Source organism: Pleuronectes platessa, chromosome 19, assembly GCF_947347685.1.
Source record: "Pleuronectes platessa chromosome 19, fPlePla1.1, whole genome shotgun sequence".
NCBI classification, from domain to species: domain Eukaryota; kingdom Metazoa; phylum Chordata; class Actinopteri; order Pleuronectiformes; family Pleuronectidae; genus Pleuronectes; species Pleuronectes platessa.
Window position 1 is genome coordinate 14,219,169 of NC_070644.1, and position 22,724 is coordinate 14,241,892.

General features: G+C 41.7%; 2 protein-coding genes across 2 annotated transcripts; both read left to right on the forward strand.

Moving 5' to 3' along the window:
• The first annotated feature begins 9,982 nt into the window (after positions 1-9,982).
• slc2a11l (solute carrier family 2 member 11, like) lies at positions 9,983-14,097 on the forward strand. The gene is made up of 12 exons (XM_053411513.1): positions 9,983-10,006; positions 10,320-10,418; positions 10,905-11,065; positions 11,195-11,319; positions 11,516-11,645; positions 11,856-12,004; positions 12,113-12,300; positions 12,899-13,009; positions 13,251-13,352; positions 13,459-13,534; positions 13,647-13,774; positions 13,885-14,097. Exons 1-12 carry the CDS (start codon positions 9,983-9,985, stop codon positions 14,095-14,097), a joined length of 1,506 nt encoding a protein of 501 aa, XP_053267488.1.
• A 1,034-nt stretch (positions 14,098-15,131) lies between these two features.
• On the forward strand, positions 15,132-21,634 carry nt5c2l1 (5'-nucleotidase, cytosolic II, like 1). Its single transcript, XM_053411329.1, has 18 exons — positions 15,132-15,377; positions 16,424-16,497; positions 16,646-16,763; positions 17,092-17,187; positions 18,282-18,373; positions 18,602-18,659; positions 18,802-18,895; positions 18,982-19,035; positions 19,119-19,202; positions 19,288-19,323; positions 19,403-19,510; positions 19,599-19,665; positions 19,773-19,943; positions 20,037-20,088; positions 20,647-20,707; positions 20,846-21,022; positions 21,110-21,184; positions 21,274-21,634. The coding sequence occupies exons 1-18, from the start codon at positions 15,289-15,291 to the stop codon at positions 21,277-21,279; spliced, it is 1,512 nt and encodes a 503-aa protein (XP_053267304.1). The 5' UTR covers positions 15,132-15,288; the 3' UTR covers positions 21,280-21,634.
• Positions 21,635-22,724: the final 1,090 nt, after the last annotated feature.

A 22,724-nucleotide genomic window follows, 5' to 3' on the forward strand; every position in this document is an offset into this window, starting at 1 on the left:
ATTGCTTCTTGTATACATTGATCTCTACCTGCACTTCTACACCTGATTGAGCTGCCATGTCCAATAAAATCACTTTTCAGAAACTGCTGCCAAATTGCACTCAAATAAAACTTATACGAGTTAAAACTCACTACATGTGTATTCTGTCATTTCACCACCTCTGCACTTTGAGGCTCCCTTCTCCCCCATGTAAATCAACTTTATCAGCCAACCCCATTTCATAAATCCCTGACTGATTCCCCATGTATTGACTTCACATGAAACGCACACACGGTACACGGCTGCATCCACTGATTTACAGAGTTGCACCTTTCCATTCAGCCCATTGGCAGCTGACCATGTGACCAAGCATGCATGCAGGGCCCGTCTCACGCACCTATATGACTCCCTGCAGCCGCAGATTGATGTGACCGCTGGTGGCTGCGTTATTAACGGAGCACAAGAGTTATATCACCCCGAGGACGTCCAGCCAACTGCCCGGGATAGAGCAGCCTCGGGGGCATAAACCAAAGGCTGGGACCCAATCACCCACCCGTCCCGGCGTTACAGCAGCAACAAATTCAGTGTTGGGGCTAAATCTGGGTTGTGTATTTGTGTTTGTTGAGCATGTGGGGTTCTAGTAAGAGGTGCAGTTCGCTCCAGCTGCATTGAAGTAGTAAAGTTGTGTCCCTCCTTTGACTGGAGTTAATGCATAAATGCAGTATTTCAGGATGCAAACAGGATCACTTGTTTTTGTTTCCGGTGACGGAGCTGTCCCCGGTGCTGAAGGGCAGTCCGTCATGGAGTAACTTTCAGCACCGCGGACAGCTCCACTCTCCCATTGATCACCAGCGAGCCTTTAATAAAACGATCCTCCTGCACAGGATCGCAATGCGCACTTACTCCTCATTGGCTGGAGTCAAGGACCACGTGACACCTCCCCCCCCCACACCGTCTCCACTCGGAAGCCCTCTCCTCTTTTTCTTTTTTTTTCTGTGTGTATGTGTGGAGTCTGGTGAATGAACGCCAGTCTAATAAATTCAAGGCACATATCGCCCACAGGATGGACACGGTATCCAATCCGGTCCGAGGGAAACCGAGGAGACACCACGGGAGAGCTGTTCGATTTAAACTGAATGGTGATCATACTATATTGTATTAGCCGGAAGCATGAGACCCTTCTCTTGCAGATCCTGGTTAATCTGGATCTGCACCAACAATCTGGGGGGGGGGGGGGCAACAAGTCCCCCCCCCCCCGGATTTATCTATTGAGCTGTTCCTTGTCGTGATTGTGCTGGTAATTTAATCAGATGCTCCTTAATCCCCACCTTTGTAATCGTATCTGTAGTTTTTTAAATGGAATGAATGGATTCTTTCTTTTAGAACACAATACATCAGTGACAAGCTCACAGTATTCCCTACCTCATCATGGAATACAAAACTTTATTAAAAGATGTTTCATATTCTGTGGAGCACTTTTCAAACTTGTCACATTTGGATAAGATTTACAAATTTGTCTGTTTGATATGTGACATAATTTGCACTGCCTGTAGTCTGTAAAAATGGCATTTCAAAGTCAAATTTCTCGTACAAGGCCTCCACAAGATGGAACTTTTATTTTCAAGGTATACAAGAGTACATGTAAAAATAATATAGGATACTGGAGAACAGTAATATGCATTGAAAGTAAAAACAGTATAAAGAGCAGAATATTCAGGAGGATCCAAAATCTGGGATCAGTCTCCCATGGGAAAGACCTGCAATATTGCATAATACAATTACCATACAATCATGCTGATAGAGGTAATTGTGATTATTAAATTAGGTAATTGTTTCAAAAAGAAGAATCTGAATGAGGAGGATGGGTGATGAGCTTCTGCTATTGGACTATGTCTTAATAGATGTATTTCAGCTGCAGACTTATGATCGAAGCACTGTAATTAGTACAACGGCATGTGTCATAATATTCATTTATACCCTGTTATTGTGTGTGGACCTGGTTATTGCTCCTCCTAGTGGTGGAAACGGTTATGAAGATACATCACAGAGCACCTGAAAGAGAAGTGGAAAAACATTTTACTGAGGTTTTTGTGCATAAAAGGCCAGCGTGATGATTTCATTTTTAATTTTCTATCCTATTTCAAACCAAGCCAGATAGAAATCTAAAATCTACCATTACTAAAATAGTTTTTTATCCTTCAGAAGGTAATGTATATCAAAATGTTGATTTTGGGGCTCCTGAAATTTGTTTTAATTGTGTTAGACTTGAGCCCATGCAGCCCAGTTCTCCTTATGATGTACCTTGAAAGGGGAACACAACAGACCCTCAACACAATCAGATAGGCAGCATAACTTTTCTTCACTGATCCATGTGTTCACATCCTGGACTGTTTTCATCAAACTGACACAAGACAGAATAACTTGTTGTCCACAGTATTGAGTAGGGTCGTCTCTGTTCCTTTGCAGCCTATTGAACTCAGTCCCACACCCACATGTACTGTAGCTCAGGAAATTATCAGTATCTGTCTGCACCAATGCCGAGTTGTTTGAAGAACACTGATTGCTTGTGAATTCCCATGTTTCCCATGAAGGTGTGAAATTGCTTTTATTATATTGTGATAGGCAGAGGTCTCATTTTGTTCAAGTACTTTTTAATAACTTAAAAGCCTCGGGTGACCGAGGGCACAGATGAGACTCCGCATGAGCAGATCAAAACAATGATTGAGATCAAGAACCTAAACGCTAAGTGACCTGGAATGACTACTGTGAAAGGTTTCCATGTTATTCATAATGCTTCAGCACTTCATACAATATGCATTAATGAGTCTGCTGAGATCAATATCTGTTCATTGTTCCTTTGACACAGACAGATTGTTGAGAAATGAATTCACCCTTAAAACAAAGAAACACCTGACAAGGACAGCACTAGCAAAAATGGTACAAAAGAAATGAAATATCCCAAAATAGAAAATACTACCAAATTATATCAAAAGTTCAGTATAACTGTGAAATTGCATTTTGAGATCCATCATTTCCTACAGGTTTCACCAAAAACTTCAAGGTCACCCGTGTCCATTGTGCTGGAAAATCAACTGAACATGATTTATCTGAGTCATACGGACAGTGGACACCTGACTTCAGTTAGAAACTCGCCCTCCGGCAGAATTCCACGCCCGTTTTTTTACTCCAATTCCTCCTCTTATGTCCCCGACACCTGAATCCAGAAGGCTTTTAACCAGCGTCTCACCTGACAGAGGAGCCATTTGTGTTGAGCTGGAGATTTACTGGCAATCTGGTTTAAGTGCCCCGCTCAAGGGCACGATGGCACGATATACAATGTGGGATTTTGACTCTCGGGTTTCAATTTTCCACAGGCGGAGTGATAGACTTCTGCTGCGCTGGTTCATTTGTAAATCTGTCATTTGTAACACGAGGCATGTGCAACACGCTGGCGTGCCCGGGTAGGAATTCTCAGCGTAATTGCTCCATCTCTCCGTCTTGTTACCTTATACGTGCGTTGGTCTCAGACTCTGGATGAACGAAGTCAGGAGTGCGTTTTCAAACTGGTGTCACTTTGCAAAGTCAAGAATAACTTGTTATTTCACAAAAACCTCTGACTTCAATGCTTGCAACCTTCTTATATTAAACTTGTTTTAGCCACACCAGATTCCTGCCACTGGAATTAGAAAAAACGTAACCCTGGTGACTGGCACTATGATGAGCTCTGCATGTTTCATCCTTAAATGTCATGTGTGCGTCTAACAAAGACAACTTGAACCCAGGAGTCTGGCACTGTGCTTCCTTGAGTGAATCTACACCGACGACTGCTTACCCCCACGTCTGACACCAGCTGCATCACTCACCTCAGCTCCCGTTTGATCTCTTGACTCCTGCAGCCGGATGCAGTTTCGGTGAAATAAGAGAATTCCTCCTGCATCTGTCAGAAGAGTCAGATTCAACAATGAATGTTAAATTATGCTCTTCAAGGTGACTTAGCTTAACAGTAAGATAACAAGACAACAGGTGCACAGACACTGCTTGTTGCTCTGTTTGACTGAAATGGAGAAGCACGCAAATATGATCATACACAAACTACAAACGTGCTATAGAACCATCAGCATACACTATGCACTTACTGTGTAATGTTTGCAGTGTTGACAATCTCATTTTAACATTTTAGCTTGCTCACATTTGTTAATTATCTAAAGGTAGCGCTCATGGGAATGTCGTTAGTTTTGCAAGTTGATCATAAACCGAAGTACAGGACAGTACTGGCTACTCAATTCACAAGACCCAGAATAAACTGAAACCAGAGACGGCTGCACCACAATAATTGGCTCCTCTAATGCTTTTTTGTTTGAAAACTAAAAAGGAACCGAATCACATTGATATACAAAAGAAAACGTTACAACCTTTATACAAAAAAAACCCCACTTGGATGTAAACCTAGACATGTTAGTATTATCTTAAAACGTCTAAAATCTATTTGAAAGCATTTCCTTGTTGGCTGATAGGCCGCAGCTTTCACTTAAAGTCTCAGTGAAAGAATCTAACAGATCACATTTCAATCACTTATAAAACTTTAATTTGATACAATGAGATAAAAGATATATTTCACGTTCCACAGTTTCATTATAGAAGTCATGCTTTTAAACAAATAAAAAGGGATCCTACCAATTCAACTACCAAACTAAAGTTGGCCTCCTGCTCTCTCAGGTGGGACTTAGGAAGTAAGGCCAAGGTGAGCTCCCCACCCCCCTTTATAGACTCCGCCCTTTTGCCTGAGCTTCCTGTTCCCTTTCCCTCCACATCCATCTTTCCCATCTCATCTCAACAACACTGGTTTTGTGCTTGTTTCCAGTTTTATGACAAGCTGTTTCTCCCCCTGGTGTTTCTTATTGCTAAACTAAGCTAATGACCAGCTGGCTCTAGCTTTGTATTTAGGAAGAGAGTCTAACTTTCAAACATTTTTGCCACTCCAGATAACAGTAGATCAGTTTGAGTACAGGTGCACATTTTATGTCTGGCCTGTCCAGTCGATAATGCTCAGTAAAAACAGAAAATACACAGTTTTGATCGGTAATTCATCTCTCCTCTTTCTCCCCCTCTCCTCCCCCCTATCTCTCTCTCCCCTCTTTTCCACAGATCTCTGCTTTCATACTCATTTTCTCTACTCACCCAAACCAGTGGAGGCAGATGGCCCCCGTCACTGAGTCTGGTTCTGCTTGAGGTTTCTCCCAATTTCTACTCTCCACAGTCGACAAAGTGCTGCTCATTGTGGAAACTGTGGGTTTCTCTATTATTTTTAAGGTCTTGACCTTCTATGTAAAGAGCCATAAGATAATGTATATTATGAGGTTATATACAAATAAAATTGAATTGAATAGAAATAATTGTTACAATGGGCCTTTCTGGATTCGGAAAATACACAATTTCTTAATTTCTATCTAAATGTATCTTCACCTGCATTTCTAATGTCCTGAGCGTGCAGTGTAGCTTATATAGTCTTACAGGACACAATCATCAGAGTAGAAGTTGTAAACGTTGCTGCCGGACTGCAGCCCCCACTCAGATAATGAGAATGTAGTGAGTATGTGTCTGAGCTTGAAAAGCTCCTTGTAAAGTGAACCTGTGAGCCATTCATTATTCATTGTGATAAAGCGTTACCATGACTCTCTGTCTGCTTGGGAGGACCTTAGGAGTTTGGCTCGGGTCCTTAAGTGTCTGTTTCTGCTGCCAAGTGTTTGATGGCCTGTAACGGAGAGTCCAGACTCAGAGATACATGCAGCGTTTGTTAGAGGATACATGCAACTGTCACTGCCGCCTCATGGCAAATTTAACGTTAATTCATCAGAGTGACGATGTCGCAAGGTCGATTATTTGATTCAGTCATTACTCAAAGCTCCATTTTGGGGGGTTCTTCATGCAGAACCTCATCATAGTTCACAGAGTATTTAAATGTTCAGTGTGTAAGATTAAGGTGAAAGGGATCTATGAGCAGAAAGTGAAGATAATATAATCCTAGAGATGTTTTCACTAATGTGTTTCATCTAAAGTTGTAAGAATTGTTGTTTCCTTTACCCTAGAATGAGCCATTTATATTTAAATACTTTAAGATTAAGATACATTTATTTATCCCAAACACATGCACAGGCACACTCATGCAATTGTAGGGAAATTTAACCTCTGCTGTTAACCCATCTGGTGCAGACACACAGAGTAGTGAGCGACCATGTAAGGCGACCGGGGTGCAGATGTTGGGGGAGTAAGGTGCCTTGCTCAGGGGCACTAGACAGGGTAGGGAGAATCCTCTTGGATTTTTGGACAGATCAATCCAGGTTCGTCTTTTTGTTTTTTCTCCGTGGAGTCTCCGTGGAGTCGAACCAGAGACCTTTTCTGTCCATAGTCCAAGTTTCTGCCACTAGTCCACCGCCGAGCGGGTCTACTCTACGGAGGCTGACATGTTCTTTTCAGTAGCCTAGACTGGACAAACCAAACACCTTTTGAGTTTTTATGACAATTGAGGGTTTCCACAGGTTCTCTTTCATGTTTGGAAGGGGAGTGGGAGGTGAGGAGTGTTTAGCTGCAACTTGCAACTTCACCACTAGATGGCACTTAATTCTACACACTGAACCTTTAAAAGCTAAATGACAACACAACAAAGTAATCTGTTCAAATATCATATATATAGAATGGTTTGAATGGCAAGTTTCCCAAGTGCTGTTAACCTTTATCAAGTCGTATTAAACTGTGTTGGATATGAATACTGCTGTGGATAAAATACTTTTGAAATGCCACAGTGATAAAAACTAATTGAAACTGTTTTATTTCATTCTTTAGTGGACTGTATTTTACATACAACGCTATTCCACTGTTGTTGATCACTCAAAGTTCTTTATAGGACAAGTCACATTCACCCTTTCACACAGTATCTTGCCCCAATGACCCTTAAAACAGGTTAAACCCCTGACCTTCTAATCAGTGGACAACCCCCTTTAACAGTCACACCCACAGTATTTTGCAAGTTTGCAACAGATTAGTCAAAACAACAAACTTCCGGGTTTTGAAGCTCAGGAAAAGCTTTTAATGTGAATAAAAACTATTGTTATTGTTAGTGGTGGAAGTAGTAGTAAATATCATAACAATATATATAAGTGGTAGTGGTGTAGTTGTACTAATAGTAGTAGGAGTGGTAGTAGTAGTATTGTTGTTACTATTGTTATTTACTTTTATTCTAAACAATCTAAATGATAATGTAACATACTGTTGCTTATTATACTTATTTCACAAATATTCTTGTGAGGGGTGAGGAACTTTCAAGTTGCCAAAGTCATGAAGGATCATCCTTTGGAAGCCATTGATGTTTCTAAAGTCAACTTGCTAACATGGTCAAAGTGGCAATATTAAGCTTAGCAGTCTAAATGTTCACCACAGTTACTATAATTAGAGCAAAAAGCTAAGTTGCTCATGACTCAGCGTGTATTCTACTGTAGTAAATGTGTTACAGCAGCACAGGTACAGTATTAAACTTGGTAAGTGACTCAGTGATGTCTGACTTTGTTCATACTTCACATGAGACTGGTAATGCAGATTACGGCCAAGTATGAGCAGGGTTCATACTCAAAGTTACACACAGCCCCAGTTCCTCTGCAATCCCATCAGATATAATAACACTTTAGCAGCAAAGCCTTTCACTCTTTTTACATGAAAAGTATTGGTTGTGTCGTGTACTTTAGCCTTAAATCCAGTGATCATCACAGCTCTCAGTGTCTTCCACACAGGGTTGTTTGTTGTTTTGTGGCTGAAGCTGCAATTAGAGCATTCGAGAGGGGAGCACAACCCTCTCACAGTGTGTGCTCTGACAAATAGACTCACAGCTGCTCAAAATAACTTCTATCCAGCAATAAAGTCCACAGCGTTCAGCTGGTTTGCAGTCGAACAGCTGGTGTGCGTTGGTGTTGCTGAAGTGACCTTCGTAACATGTGCAGGGTAAGAAGTTTGATACCAGAGCCGTGATGTCACCCTGCAGTTAGCAGATGTACTTCATCTGTTTTTGTCTTTCAAAGATATGATTGGAGTTTTATATCTCAGTTCTACTGCCATGAGATTTAGTTTGTCTCTTTTCTGATACAATTTCAGGCTGTTCTATCTCCTATCTGATCTCAGTGGCTGTTAACCAGTCACGCTACTCCTCTGCCTTTGTCAGCTCCAATTCATAACACATTATCTGGGTCCACTTTTCCATCATCAAACACAATGAGGTGCATCTCTGTCGCAGTGCCCCAATTTTCTCTCTTCCTCCCCTCTTGTTTTCTCTGCAGGAACCGGGTGACACTCGTTCTCCAGGATGTCTTCGATATCCCGTCAGATTAAAGATTGATTGTCTCCTCAGTAAAGGACGATGCACAATTGGTCTTCCTCTGATTCTTAATCACAATAAATTATTCAAGTGTTTACACAAGAGAGCTATTGAAATTAGCTGATTACTTCGTCATGTATTCATCCTCAATTATTAATATTGTTTGTCTGGTGATTATTGCGTTGTCTTTTACCTTAACAATATAACTTAACAATATTTTCACAATATAGCAATATGATTTTGCTACATAATGATATCATTTAGGTTTCTTGTCATTGATGCCTTTGTGGATACATCAGCGATTACTCTGTAGACTTTATATGAAGATGGACAATATGAAAGTAAGTTAAACTTTTTAATAGCTCTTTACATGACGTGAAAATAATGAGAAGTGGAGACATCTTTATGTACAGCTTACGGATAACTGATTCATTCAGTAACACAGGGCACTTATGTTTGTGTAGTGTCAGCCACTTTGATTTGAGGAAAGGTTTTTTTTTTTGTAAACACTGATACAGATGATAGAATAAATGCTTCCGTTGTTACATCATCAGTCGTCCCTGCTCGCGTAGAGCTGTAAATAGAGCCCCTCTGGCTCCTTCAAGGAACTTTCATCTCCTGCAGGAATCGTTCCCCCTACTGGCTTTTTAGATCTTTCAGTATCTCAGTGTCTCAGTATCTGGGGCATGTTGTCATTTAAAGCCGCCACCTCCCGCGGAACGATGCAGGACAGCCGTCACCAGCTCCTTCCTGGAGGTCAGCTCTGTGACAGGGTGCACTCTGCTCGGTGCAGAAATAAACCTGAGCAAGTCCCTGTTTTTAGTTCAGTGAAACCCTCATTAGAATCAGAGTTGCATCAACTTGGTACAAGGACAAACTCCAACAAAGGTTTCCAGCTAATGGTGACATGTGCAAGGTTATCAGGGGAATTTATGCATCTTAAAGGATCAGTTTGACATTTTGTATAATAGGCGTAGATTATAATAGATGTAGAACGATTGGATCCATCAACTCCTTCCTGTTGTGATCTACGCAAAATAAAAAAATCCTGATTCTTCTCATCTGTGAACCTAGAGATCAGTTAACTTGTGAAAGGCTGTTCGATTTTTAGGAAAGGGAAGGGAGGACATTGTCTTAGTAATTTGAGTTTTCCAGCAGGATGTGGTTACTGTTTTGTTGGTTTCCCAAGCTTTTAAATAAATTGCATGACAATAAATAACTTTCTTTTAGTACAGCCGGAAAACAGATCCCAGATCCACAGATCCACAGATGCTTTTGCTAAATGACGTAATATACTTCCTGGCCCCTGAAACTAAGCTTAAGCAATATAACTAAATGCCTAACCCAGACCCTAACCTCAACTCAAGTCAAAAAAATTGTCAAACTGATCCTTACACAGATAGAAGTACAAGTACAATGACATAATGCTTTATGTTAACCAAACTCTAATTCTAAACCTGAAATCAAAGATTAACTCTCAAAAAAGCAGTTTCCACTCATGATGACATGAGCTAGGACCAGGCGGTTGCGTTGAGCCCTTCGTTTGCATGTGGTCTATGCAGAAAGTTAATAATTCCTGTTTGTCAGTTTAAAATGTGAAGGATTTGAAAACACTCCAAAGATCACAACGACCAGACTCCAGCTATGTCACAGTACTTATCGCTCCTGGTAAGTCGCCTTTAATATCGTTTTTTTGGGTCTCAACATTGCATTTGTTTAGCGTGTGAAAGCCCAGGTTTGGAGAACGCTTCATTATGTAGACAAATAGCAAAAAATACACCTAATTAAAATTAAATGCTCTGAGTGATTGCTGTAGTACAACTTGCTGAATCAACATTGAATAATTTAACACCATCGCTGACGAGTGATTAAGCTTTGGGCAATGTGTTAATAGAAATGGAGAACTTTTGTTTTACATCAAATAAGAATGTACGAAGCTTTGTCATTTCTGAACATACGTACGCACGCTCCATCTCTGCAGCTGGACTGCCCTGTGGTGATCGCTGCCATTTTTATCACTGGCATTGGAGGAACGTTCCAGTATGGATTCAGTGTTTCTGTGTTGACCTCCCCCTCTGAGGTAAGTAGAACTAATATTTTCAAGAATCACGATTTAATGTCCACAAATTAAGAGACATCCATTAAGTTCTTTTGAAAAAGGTTTTAAAGAATCAGTGTTTGGAATCTGGTGACCTCTAGTGTTGAAGGTGTGTGTTGCAGCTGAATACCCCTTACCTCCCCCTCCCCTTTCAAACATGCGAGAGAGCCATCAGTTGCCATAAAAACTCAAATGGTTTAGTTTGTCCAGTCTGGGCTCCTGTAAAAAACATGGCGGCCACCATAGAGAGGACCATTCTACAATAATTTGTACAATTTGGGATGAAACACACTAGTGAAAACATCACTAGGATTATTTAATAATCAATTTCTGCCAATAGATCCCTTTCACCTTATCCTCACACACTGGACCCTTAAACACAACTGCATTGCACTTCTGTGGAAAGAAAACCTGATAAATGCTGCTTTTAGAGCAAAGCCATATTTAATGCACTTGTGGTTTGTTCAGTTTATAAAGGAGCTGGTGAACCAGACGTGTCTGCAAAGATATGGCATCTCGCTGGACCAGGGGCAGGTGTCTCTCATCTGGTCCTTCACTGTCTCCATTTTCTGCATTGGGGGGTTACTGGGGGCACTGGTGGCCGGGCCGTTGATGTCGAAGTACGGCAGGTTAGTGGGGACAAGCAGAAAAAAACACAACTTCTGCTAATGTCACATCGAAGAATAAACTAAATTCAGTTTTTAGCTTTGTTTTCCGGATTTTTTTGGCTCAAACGTCTCTTTCTCCTCATCCATCAGAAAACAATGTCTCCTGTTCAACAATTTTACGGCTATTTCCGGAGCCGTGTTGATGCTCTCCAGCCAGAAAGCCATGTCCTTTGAGATGATCATGGTGGGACGATTACTCTACGGCATCAACGCAGGTAAATCTACTATGTGGAGAAAGCCATTACAGCCCTTTCTTTCTTTCCTTTTCTCTACATCACTCTCAAACAATCCATTTCTATTTATACCTGCGACTGTTATATTTCGAAATTCTCTCAGCCATTTGTCACCCAGTTATTGATCGGTATTAACTCCCCCTGAAAATGTATGATTCCCTCTCGTGGACGCCTCCAGGAGTGAGTCTCTCGGCTCACACCCTGTACCTTGTTGAGTGCGCCCCCAAGAAGCTGCGAGGGATGGTGGGAGTGACCGTCGCCACCTTCGTCTCTTTCGGCAAGTTCAGTGGTCAGCTGCTGGGGATCAGGTGAGGTCGATCACCATGGGAGCAGGTGGTGGTCAGTTTAGATAACAGCTCAGGGGTTCTACTGAATGGGTGGGTTAGGGGAGGACTCCCAATTCATAGGGCCGTGGTCAGATCAGTCAACTATATCAAAGATTGCATTGAAAATGTGTTCAGATATTCTAGTTGATGAACAATAAAGGGAGAAGACACGAGCTGATGTCTCTCTTGCAGCGAGTTACTTGGAACAGAGCAGAGGTGGCCCTGGCTGCTCGGTTTCAACGGTTTCACTGCGTTACTCCAGCTCGCCACCCTGCCCTTCCTGCCGGAGTCTCCCAGCTTCCTGCTCCTGAACAGAGGCGACCGCGAGGCCTGTGACAAAGGTGTGAGAGAGCTTCTTTTTTTTTTACCTCAGGGGGGATCCTTTCTACAAATAAAAGCTTTTCCACGTTTGTTGTGTTATCACCAACTAAATTTGTTTCCCCCCTCAGCTTTAAAGAGGCTCTGGGGCGATAAGGACTACACCTGGGAGGTGGAGGAGATGATGAAGGAGAAAGCTGCCATCCAGGGCGTCCGCAACCACTCAGTGATGGAGCTGATTCAGAACAAAAATGTCCGCTGGCAGCTGATCACCATCCTCATTACCTTCACTGGACTGCAGCTCTGTGGGATCAATGCAGTGAGTTACATGTAATATACAGATGTGGATGATAAAGTGAACTTACAGCATCCTTCTGCACTTTCTGACATTTGACCTCTTGTTCAAGGAAATGTGGGGTGAAGAATTAATAATCACTTTTATGTTTTTTCCTTCTGACTTAATTCAAATATATTTTGATATTTATGATATTTGATTAAGTTATTTGATATATTTAGTTGGGACATGTCAAAAGAAGCTAAAGACAGAACTTGTTGATCCGTGTTCGATCACAAATCTCGACCGACACTTTTTTCTCAGTATACTATTTACATTTGTAAGCATTAGTTTAAGTGAAGTTGGTAAGTGATGTGTTCAAGGAACAAGGGAAAACACTTGAAATCAAGAAAACATAAAAAATAAACCCTCACACACAAGCAGGGTGATTTATAAGTAAAAAAATACAAAGCAGAGTAAATTAGCATTTTCACATATTTTAAAATGACCATCGTCAGTTTCCAGAGCTTGATACTGATTAAGTTTAAAAACTAGAGAATCTCTTGCCTTGCTTGCTAAAACCAAACAAAGACTGTGTGCAGATCGGACCTGTTATCTTTTCTTTCTTGCTTTTATTCTCCAGGTCTACTTTTATTCTTTTGATGTGTTTCGTGCAGCAGGAATTCAAGAAGGGCAGTTACGTTACGCTGCTCTGGGAACGGGGCTGTGCGAGGTGTGCACCTCCATCGCCTGCGTGAGTCTCATTTCTCTGATCTCACATCATGTCCCACATCAGTTTTATGGTCTATGAAATATCCCTCTCACGTCCTCACATGGATGCTTCGGTGATTTAGGGGAACTGTTCTAAGAAAAGGCCCGTTCCTGTGCTCCCTCCGGGTTCTGCTGTAATGGGACTCCTCTGTGACAACCTGTTCCAATGTGCAGTTATAGCTTCCTCGTGTGGTCGGCTGGTGAAATTGTGTTTGATGTTGCAGTTCATGTTTATTGAAAGCACCGGGAAGAAAGTGCTGCTGTATAGAGGATACCTGGCGATGTCAGCGACGCTGGTTCTCCTCACCATCACTCTGTTCCTGCAAGTGAGTCGCCTCTAAATCAGCCGCTGATCTTAGCTCATCTCTGCAGAGGTGGATGACGACTGACAGCCACTGACATTACTCATGAATGTCCTTCTTTTCCCCTCAGACTCACATCTTCTGGATGCCGTACTGCAGCATGCTCCTCGTTTTCCTCTTCATCTTTTGTTTCGCCAGTGGACCATGTGCGTTTCCCACTGGAGCTCTCAGCTATTTATCAAGGGTTTCACTTTTAAGCATTTCCTCTTTGAATCAACAATGAGCTGCATAAATCTCTCTAATGTTCTTGTCCTTCAGCTGGAATAATAGCTCCTCTTCCAGGGGAACTCTTCACCCAGCCATTTAAATCAGCTGCATACACCCTGGCCTGCACTCTCAACTGGACAGGCCTGTTTCTGCTGGGGATGCTCTTCCCTATCTTAGTGGTAGGCACTTTCTTTTCCTGGTAGAAATTTGTATATCTTTTAACTGGAAAATGTGAATTGAGATCAAATGCTTCGCTCACAAGTGTCTTGTCAACACCTTTCCTCTCCAGGACTCTATGGGTTATTTTTGCTTCCTCATCTTCCTGTTCTGCTGCACCGGCTGTGGCCTGTTTGTGTGGTTCAATGTCCCAGAGACCAGGCACAAGACAGCGCTGGAAATCGCCGCAGACTTCGACAGGATGCACCGCAAATCTGGGGAAGCGAAGCGACCATCCACCGAGCAGGACCTCAACGTGGCCAAATCCCACGAGACCAGATTCTGATCCTATTCACCAAGCATACATAGTTTTACTTGCATTCTTGAGTTTTTACATGTGTGTTTAAGAGAGTGTGTGTTGTTATTCTAGTGATACTTTGAAAAGTGGACAGTGGTGTAGAGACTTTTCATCTTTGTCCTTTTAGTTAAAAGCAGCTTCAGATTTGGCCCTGGACATTATCAGTGGTGTGTGTGTGTTTGTGTGTGTGTGTGTGTGTGGGTGTGTGTGTGTGGGTGTGTTTGTGTGTGTGTGTTTGACGTCAGGCATCAGAACATCTACTGACCAGTTACATGCTGCACAGGGTGTGTGTGCATAGGGTGTGTGCAACTTTTGCATTGTGCGTGTTTATCTACAAGAAACTGTTTTCCAAGGGGCTTGACATTTCTTCTGACATGAATAGTGGGCTTTTTGTACTGTATCCTGATCTTATAAAACATAATGAATTAAAGTACATACAGTACAGTGAAGTATTAAAAAGCATCTGTATCAATGAGATGCTATACTGTGATTAAGTGACAGAAGTGTTTCTGCTTTTGTATTACTATATATAGTAGTATGGGTATATTATGCAAATAAAGGTCTTATGAGACAAAAGCTCTTATTTTATTACAGACATTAGACACATTATAAGCATGGCCACAACAAAAAAAACCAGAGCACAAACACAACAAACTCAACAATAGCAAACACAACTTCACAATAACAATATTTCATTGCATCATATATGAGCAGACTCAACCACCTCAATAACAAACTAGAGAAATGCAAGTGAAACTCTGAAGTTGTGCTCGAGGTCGTGAATCCTTCAGGTGTGTGAGATCTTCTTGTTTTGGTGAACGTGGCTGAGCTGCGGGTCACAGCAGGACTGGTGCACCTCGGGGGGAACTCCTTCCCATTGCGCAGGCGAGCAGCCGCGGCACATGTGCGCGCCTCTGATAACACAATCTGCACTGCAAAGCTGAAAGTTGTGCTGGCGATTATGTCACAAACGTGCAGGGTCAGAGGTCTGCACGCGGCTGTTACGTAGGCTTTGACATCACCGAGGAGTTTAAAAGTCACAGGGTGGAGTTCCAGCATTCAAAACGAAACTCTCTGCTAACAACACTCGGGTCCACGCGAGAAGACATGTTGTTTCGTTTAAATGCCTCCTCTAGTGAAGTGTAGGGTTTAAAGAGAACATCCCTTCACTGCGGCTGGATGCTTCCTTCACTTTTCACGATGGACTCGAAGACTGGTGCCGGCAACTCCCCGGATGAAACCAGGTTGAAGAGAGGCTTTGAACAAAAGTGAGTTCATTTATTTCTTGTCTAATATCAAACTTGCAACTGAGGAGCTGAGAGGAACTGAACATCCTGTCAGGTGAAAGCTGGGATAATAATGAAATGAAATATTGAATATTGAAATGAATTCTCCTTATGTCTTCCTGCTGAATAAATGGCTTAGTCCTACATTATTAAACATATTACTCATGCAGTATTTTATCTGATGCCACAATTACAATTTACACAACGTTAATAATCTCCATCAGTCTCTCCTCACCTGCTTTAGCCTCTGCAGGTTTAATCCCTATCAAATGAATATTTAAACCAGTAGATACTGAAACCCGTCCCCCCCCCCCTCCCAGCCTCAGCTTCACTCACACCCCTCGCCAGCTTTTATTTGCTAGATTGATCTCATGAGGAAAATCTGCTCATCAGCAACACGCTGGCATAAACAAGAGCTCGCAGGTGAATTATTCACAGCAACCCTATATGGATGAGCTGTCAGGGAGTGTTGAGAGGGGGGCCCGGCTGGCCCGGGACCTGCTGCAGATAGAGGCCTCTCCGTCTCTGTCAGGGTGTCACTGATAAAGAGGAGCATGACGGGAGTGGGTGACACAGGAAACCATGTTGTTAAAAAACATATCACACATCTTTCGGGCTTTTATGATGCTCAGACTGTAATTGGTGGTAGAGATAGTCAAGGGCCATGATAAGATCTCCAGCCTCCACCCTGCTCCACTCCCTTTAACAAGGTAACTCATTTGGAAACTCTGCAAGTTCCTTCAAGTTCCTGTGACAGAATTGGGTCGTTAAAAAACTCAGATACTATGTGAAAACGGCCTCTGGTATAGGATTAATGCAAACAAGGTCATAAGCCCAGAGGCGCTGCAACAGGGTGCATCTCAACAAACCACATTCACACAATTCCACCTCGGGCCTGGTTGGATTGTCCACTGAACCCCAAAATCCACCAGTCTGAGGTCTCCTCCTCTTCTCCTCGGGCCACGCATGTTCTCCTGGTCATGTGGCCGCAGACTTCAGCTGTGCTTATTTGTTTTATTTGATCGCAGGGTGTTCGTCAACAGAAGTCTGACGCTGGAAAACATCAAATGCTACGGCTTCGACATGGACTACACGCTGGCGGGTACGTGAAGTCAAAGGTCACCTCTAAAGTGCTGATTTTATTCTGGATTCTCTCATGAACATGCCGCTCAAGATTCTCTGGATTTTTGTAAATGTTGAAACTGTATATGTGTGTGTGTTTGTGTGTTTGCATCTGTATTTATTTCCAGTTTACAAGTCCCCTGACTACGAGAGCCTGGGCTTTGAGCTGATAAGAGACAGAATGGTGTCTATTGGATATCCTCATGAGCTCCTACGATACACATACGACCCCAGCTTCCCCACACGGTCAGTTCTTAACTCCTCCTCTTTACCTTAAGCTCAAAATCTCAATTAAGCCAATGGGAATACAAAATAAAAGTCAAACTGATGCTCAGTGGAGTAAAATATATTTGATATTTGGTTTTGTATTTATACCTTATCTTTCGTTTTGCCTGTATTCGTTGCCAAGTGGACATAATTTGTGAAAGGCATGTTATTATGTCTTACTAGTGATGTAATCAGCAATACAACAATGATCTTGTTTCTAAATTCAAGGATCTAAAGAAATAAGTCGAAAAATAAGAATTTGTGAATTACTCGGCCTCCTCCTCCCTCTTTTCTCCTCCATCTTTAGAGGTTTAGTGATCGACACCACGTATGGGAACCTCCTGAAGGTGGACTCCAACGGGAACATTTTAGTTTGCAGTCACGGCTTCTGCTTCCTTAAGGGGTAAAGTTAAACTTTTTTGAGAATACATTTCAAATACTGTTGAATTAATACACTGTAACAAAAACTCCCTTCAGTTTATAAATCTCTTACAATCAGCTCCATTAAAGACAGATGAGACATTAAAGCGTTTGTATGTGTTAATGCACCAGAAATTGTTTTCTGCAGAAGAACTTTAACTTTTATACTTAATGTATAACGTGCTGATAATATTTATGCATCATTAATTTAACTTTTAGTTGTAATGGAGTATCTTTACCACACGGTGTTGCTACTTTTACTTGAGTAGAACTTCAAGCTCTCAGATGCAACATCCGTCTGACTCAGCCTCCGCTCCAGATGTTAACAGCTGCCCTGTGAGTGAGAGAGTAAAAGTATTTATTTCAGTTGGAATAGATCAAATATGTATTTAAGGTGCATGTATAAATCTATATTCATTCTTTCTACTCAACAGTTAATGAAGCAGTTACTGTGTTTGTTTAATAAAATATAACAATGTTGCATTCTACACACTGAGTACTTTTATTGTTGATATATATTCTTATGGATTCCTCAACCTCCACGACATATATTCAAGTGTTTAATCAAATTTGATTCAGTAAAGTCAAATATACTGACTGAAATATGAACTAATTTATCCGTTTGCAGATTTTTATTCCTGAAACAAAAATGTAGTCTGTAAATGTAGCTTAGAATTATCTGTAAAAAGTGGTAATTATATAATTTGATAAAAAAATGAAATCTGATTCAGCCAGTTAGTTATTTAATGAGAAGGGAAACACAAAGAGCCAGTGTGACGGTCAGAGAGGAGCTGACTGAGGGTGATTACACTCGTTTTCTGGTGGTTATACACACGCACACACACTAACACACATGCACACACACTCACACACACACACACACACACACACACACACATACGCAGACACATACGCAGACGAATATGCAGACAAGCACACACCCCGCTGATATCAGCTGCAGATACACATGTTTCTCAGTTATGTTTTTTAAAGATAATCACAACATATTTACCATTTGAGTGTGTTGGATTTTGTGTGTGTTCAAATGTCAGATTGTATAATGTGTGTGTTCCACAGAGAAGACATTCACAAGTACTACCCCAACAAATTCATTCAGAGAGATGACACAGATCGCTTTTACATCCTCAACACACTCTTCAATCTGTCAGGTTTGTTTTTTAGGAATTTATTCTATATTGATTCCAATAGAAACAGAAATGTTTATTTGTCCGTGTAATTCAGTTTTTCTTTTTTTTCCTTAGCTCCTCAGAATTATTTTTACACGTTTAAATAAATACTTAGTTTGCTAGAATTTTAAACTAACTGAAAAAAAAGAAAGTAGGTAAAACTGAATCTATCATGTGATTGGCTGGTGTTTTTTTTTTTGTACATTGCAGAGACGTATATCTACGCCTGCCTTGCCGACTTCTTCACCAAATGCACCAGATACACAAAGTGAGCTTTATCGCCCCCATGAGCTTGTTAGGCTTCTTTCTTCTTCGGCTACCTCTCAGATTTGAACTATAAGACATAAGCTGATGATCTCTTTGTTATTTAACCTGCCACCCCTCTTTCTCTGCTGTTAAACCTCCTGCAGCCTCCTGAAAGGATACCAGCACGGAGACTTGTTCATGTCCTACAGGAGCATGTTCCAGGACGTTCGAGACACCATGGACTTCATTCACGATACGGTGAGTCAACGCAACTAGTAAGACATACAGCCGATGTGAGTCCTAATTTGTCCATATTCTGAATGTAAACTCCGTGTGCTGCATAGGGAACCCTGAAAGAACGAACTATCAAGAATTTGGAGAAGTACGTAAAAAAAGATGTGAGTAAACTGCCAACGTTAGGCACCAAAATGGGTTTTATTTTGAAAACAAATGGCTGAAGTTTCAAATTCATTTTTTTCAGCCAAATATTCGTGTTCTCTTGTCTCGGATTAAAGAGGTAGCCAAGGTTTTTCTTGCCACCAACAGTGACTACGGCTACACTGAGGTGAGGAATACATAACTGCTAAAACAATGGAAATTAAAAGTAAACAAAGTTATTCTGACCTTTTTTTTCTTCTTTTTTCATCAAGGCCATTATGAAATACCTGCTTGAGGATTATATCAAGGTAAGGCAATCTTAATTTAGATTTGAATTCCTTGGAAAATATAATGTTTATGTGTATTTTACATCATTTTTCAATCTAGACTGGAAATCCGAAACAGTCCTGGCGCTCCTTCTTTGACCTCGTGGTCGTGGACACCAGAAAACCTCTGTTCTTCGCTGAGGGGACGGTGCTGAGACAAGTGGATACGGTAGCAAAGAGTCTCTCGGCAGATTTACATACTAATGACAGTAGTGACCAACGGCAGCTTCTGATAATTTGTTATATTTCTCACGCAGAACACAGGAAAGCTTCGGATCGGGACGTACACAGGCGACCTCCAGCATGGCACTGTCTACTCTGGAGGTGAGAGTCAGGCCTTTTATTGAGGTCTATATACTCTTCACAAGACTAGATAAATAATGTGATCCATGGAAGAACAGAAAGGCCTCACATGTATTTCTCGGCTGCAGGATCCTCGGACATCGTGTGTGACCTGCTGGACGTCAAAGGCAAAGACATTCTCTACGTTGGAGATCACATCTTTGGCGATATCCTCAAATCTAAGAAGCGTCAGGGCTGGAAAACCTTCCTGGTCGTGCCAGAGCTCTCAAAGGAGCTGCAGGTGTGGGAGGAGAAGAAAAGTGAGAATAAACATGACGTTGTGTTGTTGTGATCTTTTCCGGCCGGTTTCAGAGTTGTGACGTTTGCTGGGGTTGTGTTTGTTTGTTTCTCAGATCTGTTTGAGGAGCTGAAACGGCTCGACGTCTTCTTAGCTGAATTTTACAAGTGAGTTTATGTCCTCTTCATTTATCGTCCTTTTTTTACAAGCCCTAAGTAAACAGTTGGTTTGATCAATGTTGAGTTAATAACAGGTTCATGTACAATTTATCTAATTGTTTTCCTTGCTTTATCTGCTATTGCATGTAAACTATTTTGGATCATATCAATTTGGCCTCTTCAATATTTGTGAGGATGATACAAATCTTTCAAATATTTATTCATAATTCCGCAGCTCCTGATTTCAAGGTTGCGAGATATTCTATGCCACTAGATGTCGCCCGAGCACCAGCGTCTCAGGCCACACCCTCGCGTTCTCAGCAAGGTGTGTGAAGGCCCAATGAGCGTGGGACAGATAAATGAAGTCAACTTAGCAACTCAAATTAGCACGTCCACCCATGTGTACATCTTGACATGACATATATAACCTTTAAAATGGGAAAAAAATATGATTTAGCATTCAGTGAAATCGAACAACTGCTGCTGGGAATTGAACATTTTATATTTTGACCCTGTTGCGTGACACAAACCCGCAAGTTCCTAATTCGCTGTGTTTGTGGTTTGCAGACACATGGACAGCGGCAGTCGAGAATGTCCCGACATCAGGGATATTCAGACACGAATGAAGGTGAGCTCTACATTTCATCATTTCATTTATCAAGCAAGGCTTTACACTAGATATAACAAGTACTGCAGTGTTTTTATTTTAACTTCTGTTTGCCAAGAGGCGTCTGCTGTTTCTGATGTGTCTTCTTCGTGCTCCCAGGTGTTGACCTATAGGATGGACATGTCCTACGGTCAGATGGGCAGCCTCCTGCGCAGCGGCTCCCGACAGACGCTGTTCGCCAGCCAGCTGATTCGCTACGCAGATCTTTACTCGTCCTCCTTCATCAACCTGCTGCACTACCCCTTCAATTACCTCTTCATGGCTCCCCCTGTCCTGGTCAGTCGCCTTTCTGCACTGTTAATAAATCTGCAGCTCATCGTGGTCATGGCGGTCGTTCTTCATGCCTCACTCTCACTGTTTCAGATGCCCCACGAGTTAGCAGCTCAAAACTCGGCCGACTTTGCTTCATCAGAGCTCTCTGCCGTCACCAAAACTGAGGTTAGTATTGATTGTAGCATTTGACCTCTTCTTTACTGACTTTTGTTTGCACCACAGGGATCTGTTATTAACATGTTCCTCTCTTGTAGGACTGAGATGAGACAGAAGAACATTCTACAGAAATCGTCAAAAGACATTCTTCATGTTACAGTCTCCATTTTGGAAGGTGACTTTTGCACGTGGAGTTTGTTGCAGCTACAAACGCGTCTCCTTTAACAAACAACTCACCCACTGCTCCCCCCACTGGACATGAAATACAGTCCCGTATACACTCACATGACAAATCCATGAGCGACACTGTGAGGAGATTTTATTTTACAGGGTTATTGTATATAAGAGTGACGACTTCTCTTTTGTGAACTTTTGATGTGATGTTTAAGAAGTGATGTATTTGTTGTTTGAGCAACTTCTGTTAAATTATTCCAATAAATCGTCTTTGAAGGACAATAACTTTTACTGAGGTGCATTTGTTGTTAGAGGATCTCCGCTGATATTGAAGGTCCAGTGTGTAAGATTTAGATGAAAGGGATCTATTGGCAGAAATTGAATAGAAAATAATCCTTTGTGTGTTTCATCCAAATTGTACAAATTGTTATTTTCTTTACTCTAGAAAGGGCCTTTATAATGAAATACTTTATGTTTACATCAGGAGTGGCACTTCTCTACGGAGGCCGCCATGTTATTTACAGTGGCCTAACCTGGACAAACCAAACACCTTTTGAGTTTTAAGACAACTGAAGGCTGACGCAGGTTCTCTTTCATGTTTGCAAGGGGATGGGGGAGGTGAGGTGGTATTCAGCTGCAACACGCAACTTCACCACTAGATGTCACTAGATTCTACAAACTGAACCTTTAAAAGACATGTCAACGTTTTATCCTTTTTCTATATCGCTTCTCCTTTGAGGGGTCAGGACAAGCTGGAGCCAATTCCAGTTGACATTGAGTTAGAGGCGGGGTCAGGTCACCAGCGTAACACAGGCCCGATGTACAGAGACAAACAATAACTCTGATTTACACCTACAGACAATTAACCTGACTCCATTCTGAATGTCTTTGGACTATCCGGAGAAAACCCACACAGACACAGGGAGAACAAGCAAACTCCTCACAGAGAGACCCCAGGAAAGTCAATATTAAAACCACAAACTGTCATGCTGTGAGCCAAATGCTGACCACTGCCCCACTGAAAATGAATGTGTTTTGTGGATTACTCTGAGTCACCAGGAAACTGTTTCTGGATTATACCTGTTGCTGTTATAAGTTCTCTCTGAGTGCCAAACACAACAATCCACACCTCTCAAAACCTGGGTTCTCAAAATCAGAGCAACAAAAGCTGGGAGGTGCTAAAGGCAAGTTGGAGAATTTTGTTTCACCCTTTTGTGTGAACTATACCTTTAAGGTTTCCGTTGCCATTACATCGGTTGTCCACTGGATGGCAGCGAATCACCTCTGCATCCAAGTGTGTGAAATGACTGAAAGAGTCAAGATAATTTTTATTCACTGCAAAAAAAGATCAAATCTCCCATGAATCACCAGGGGG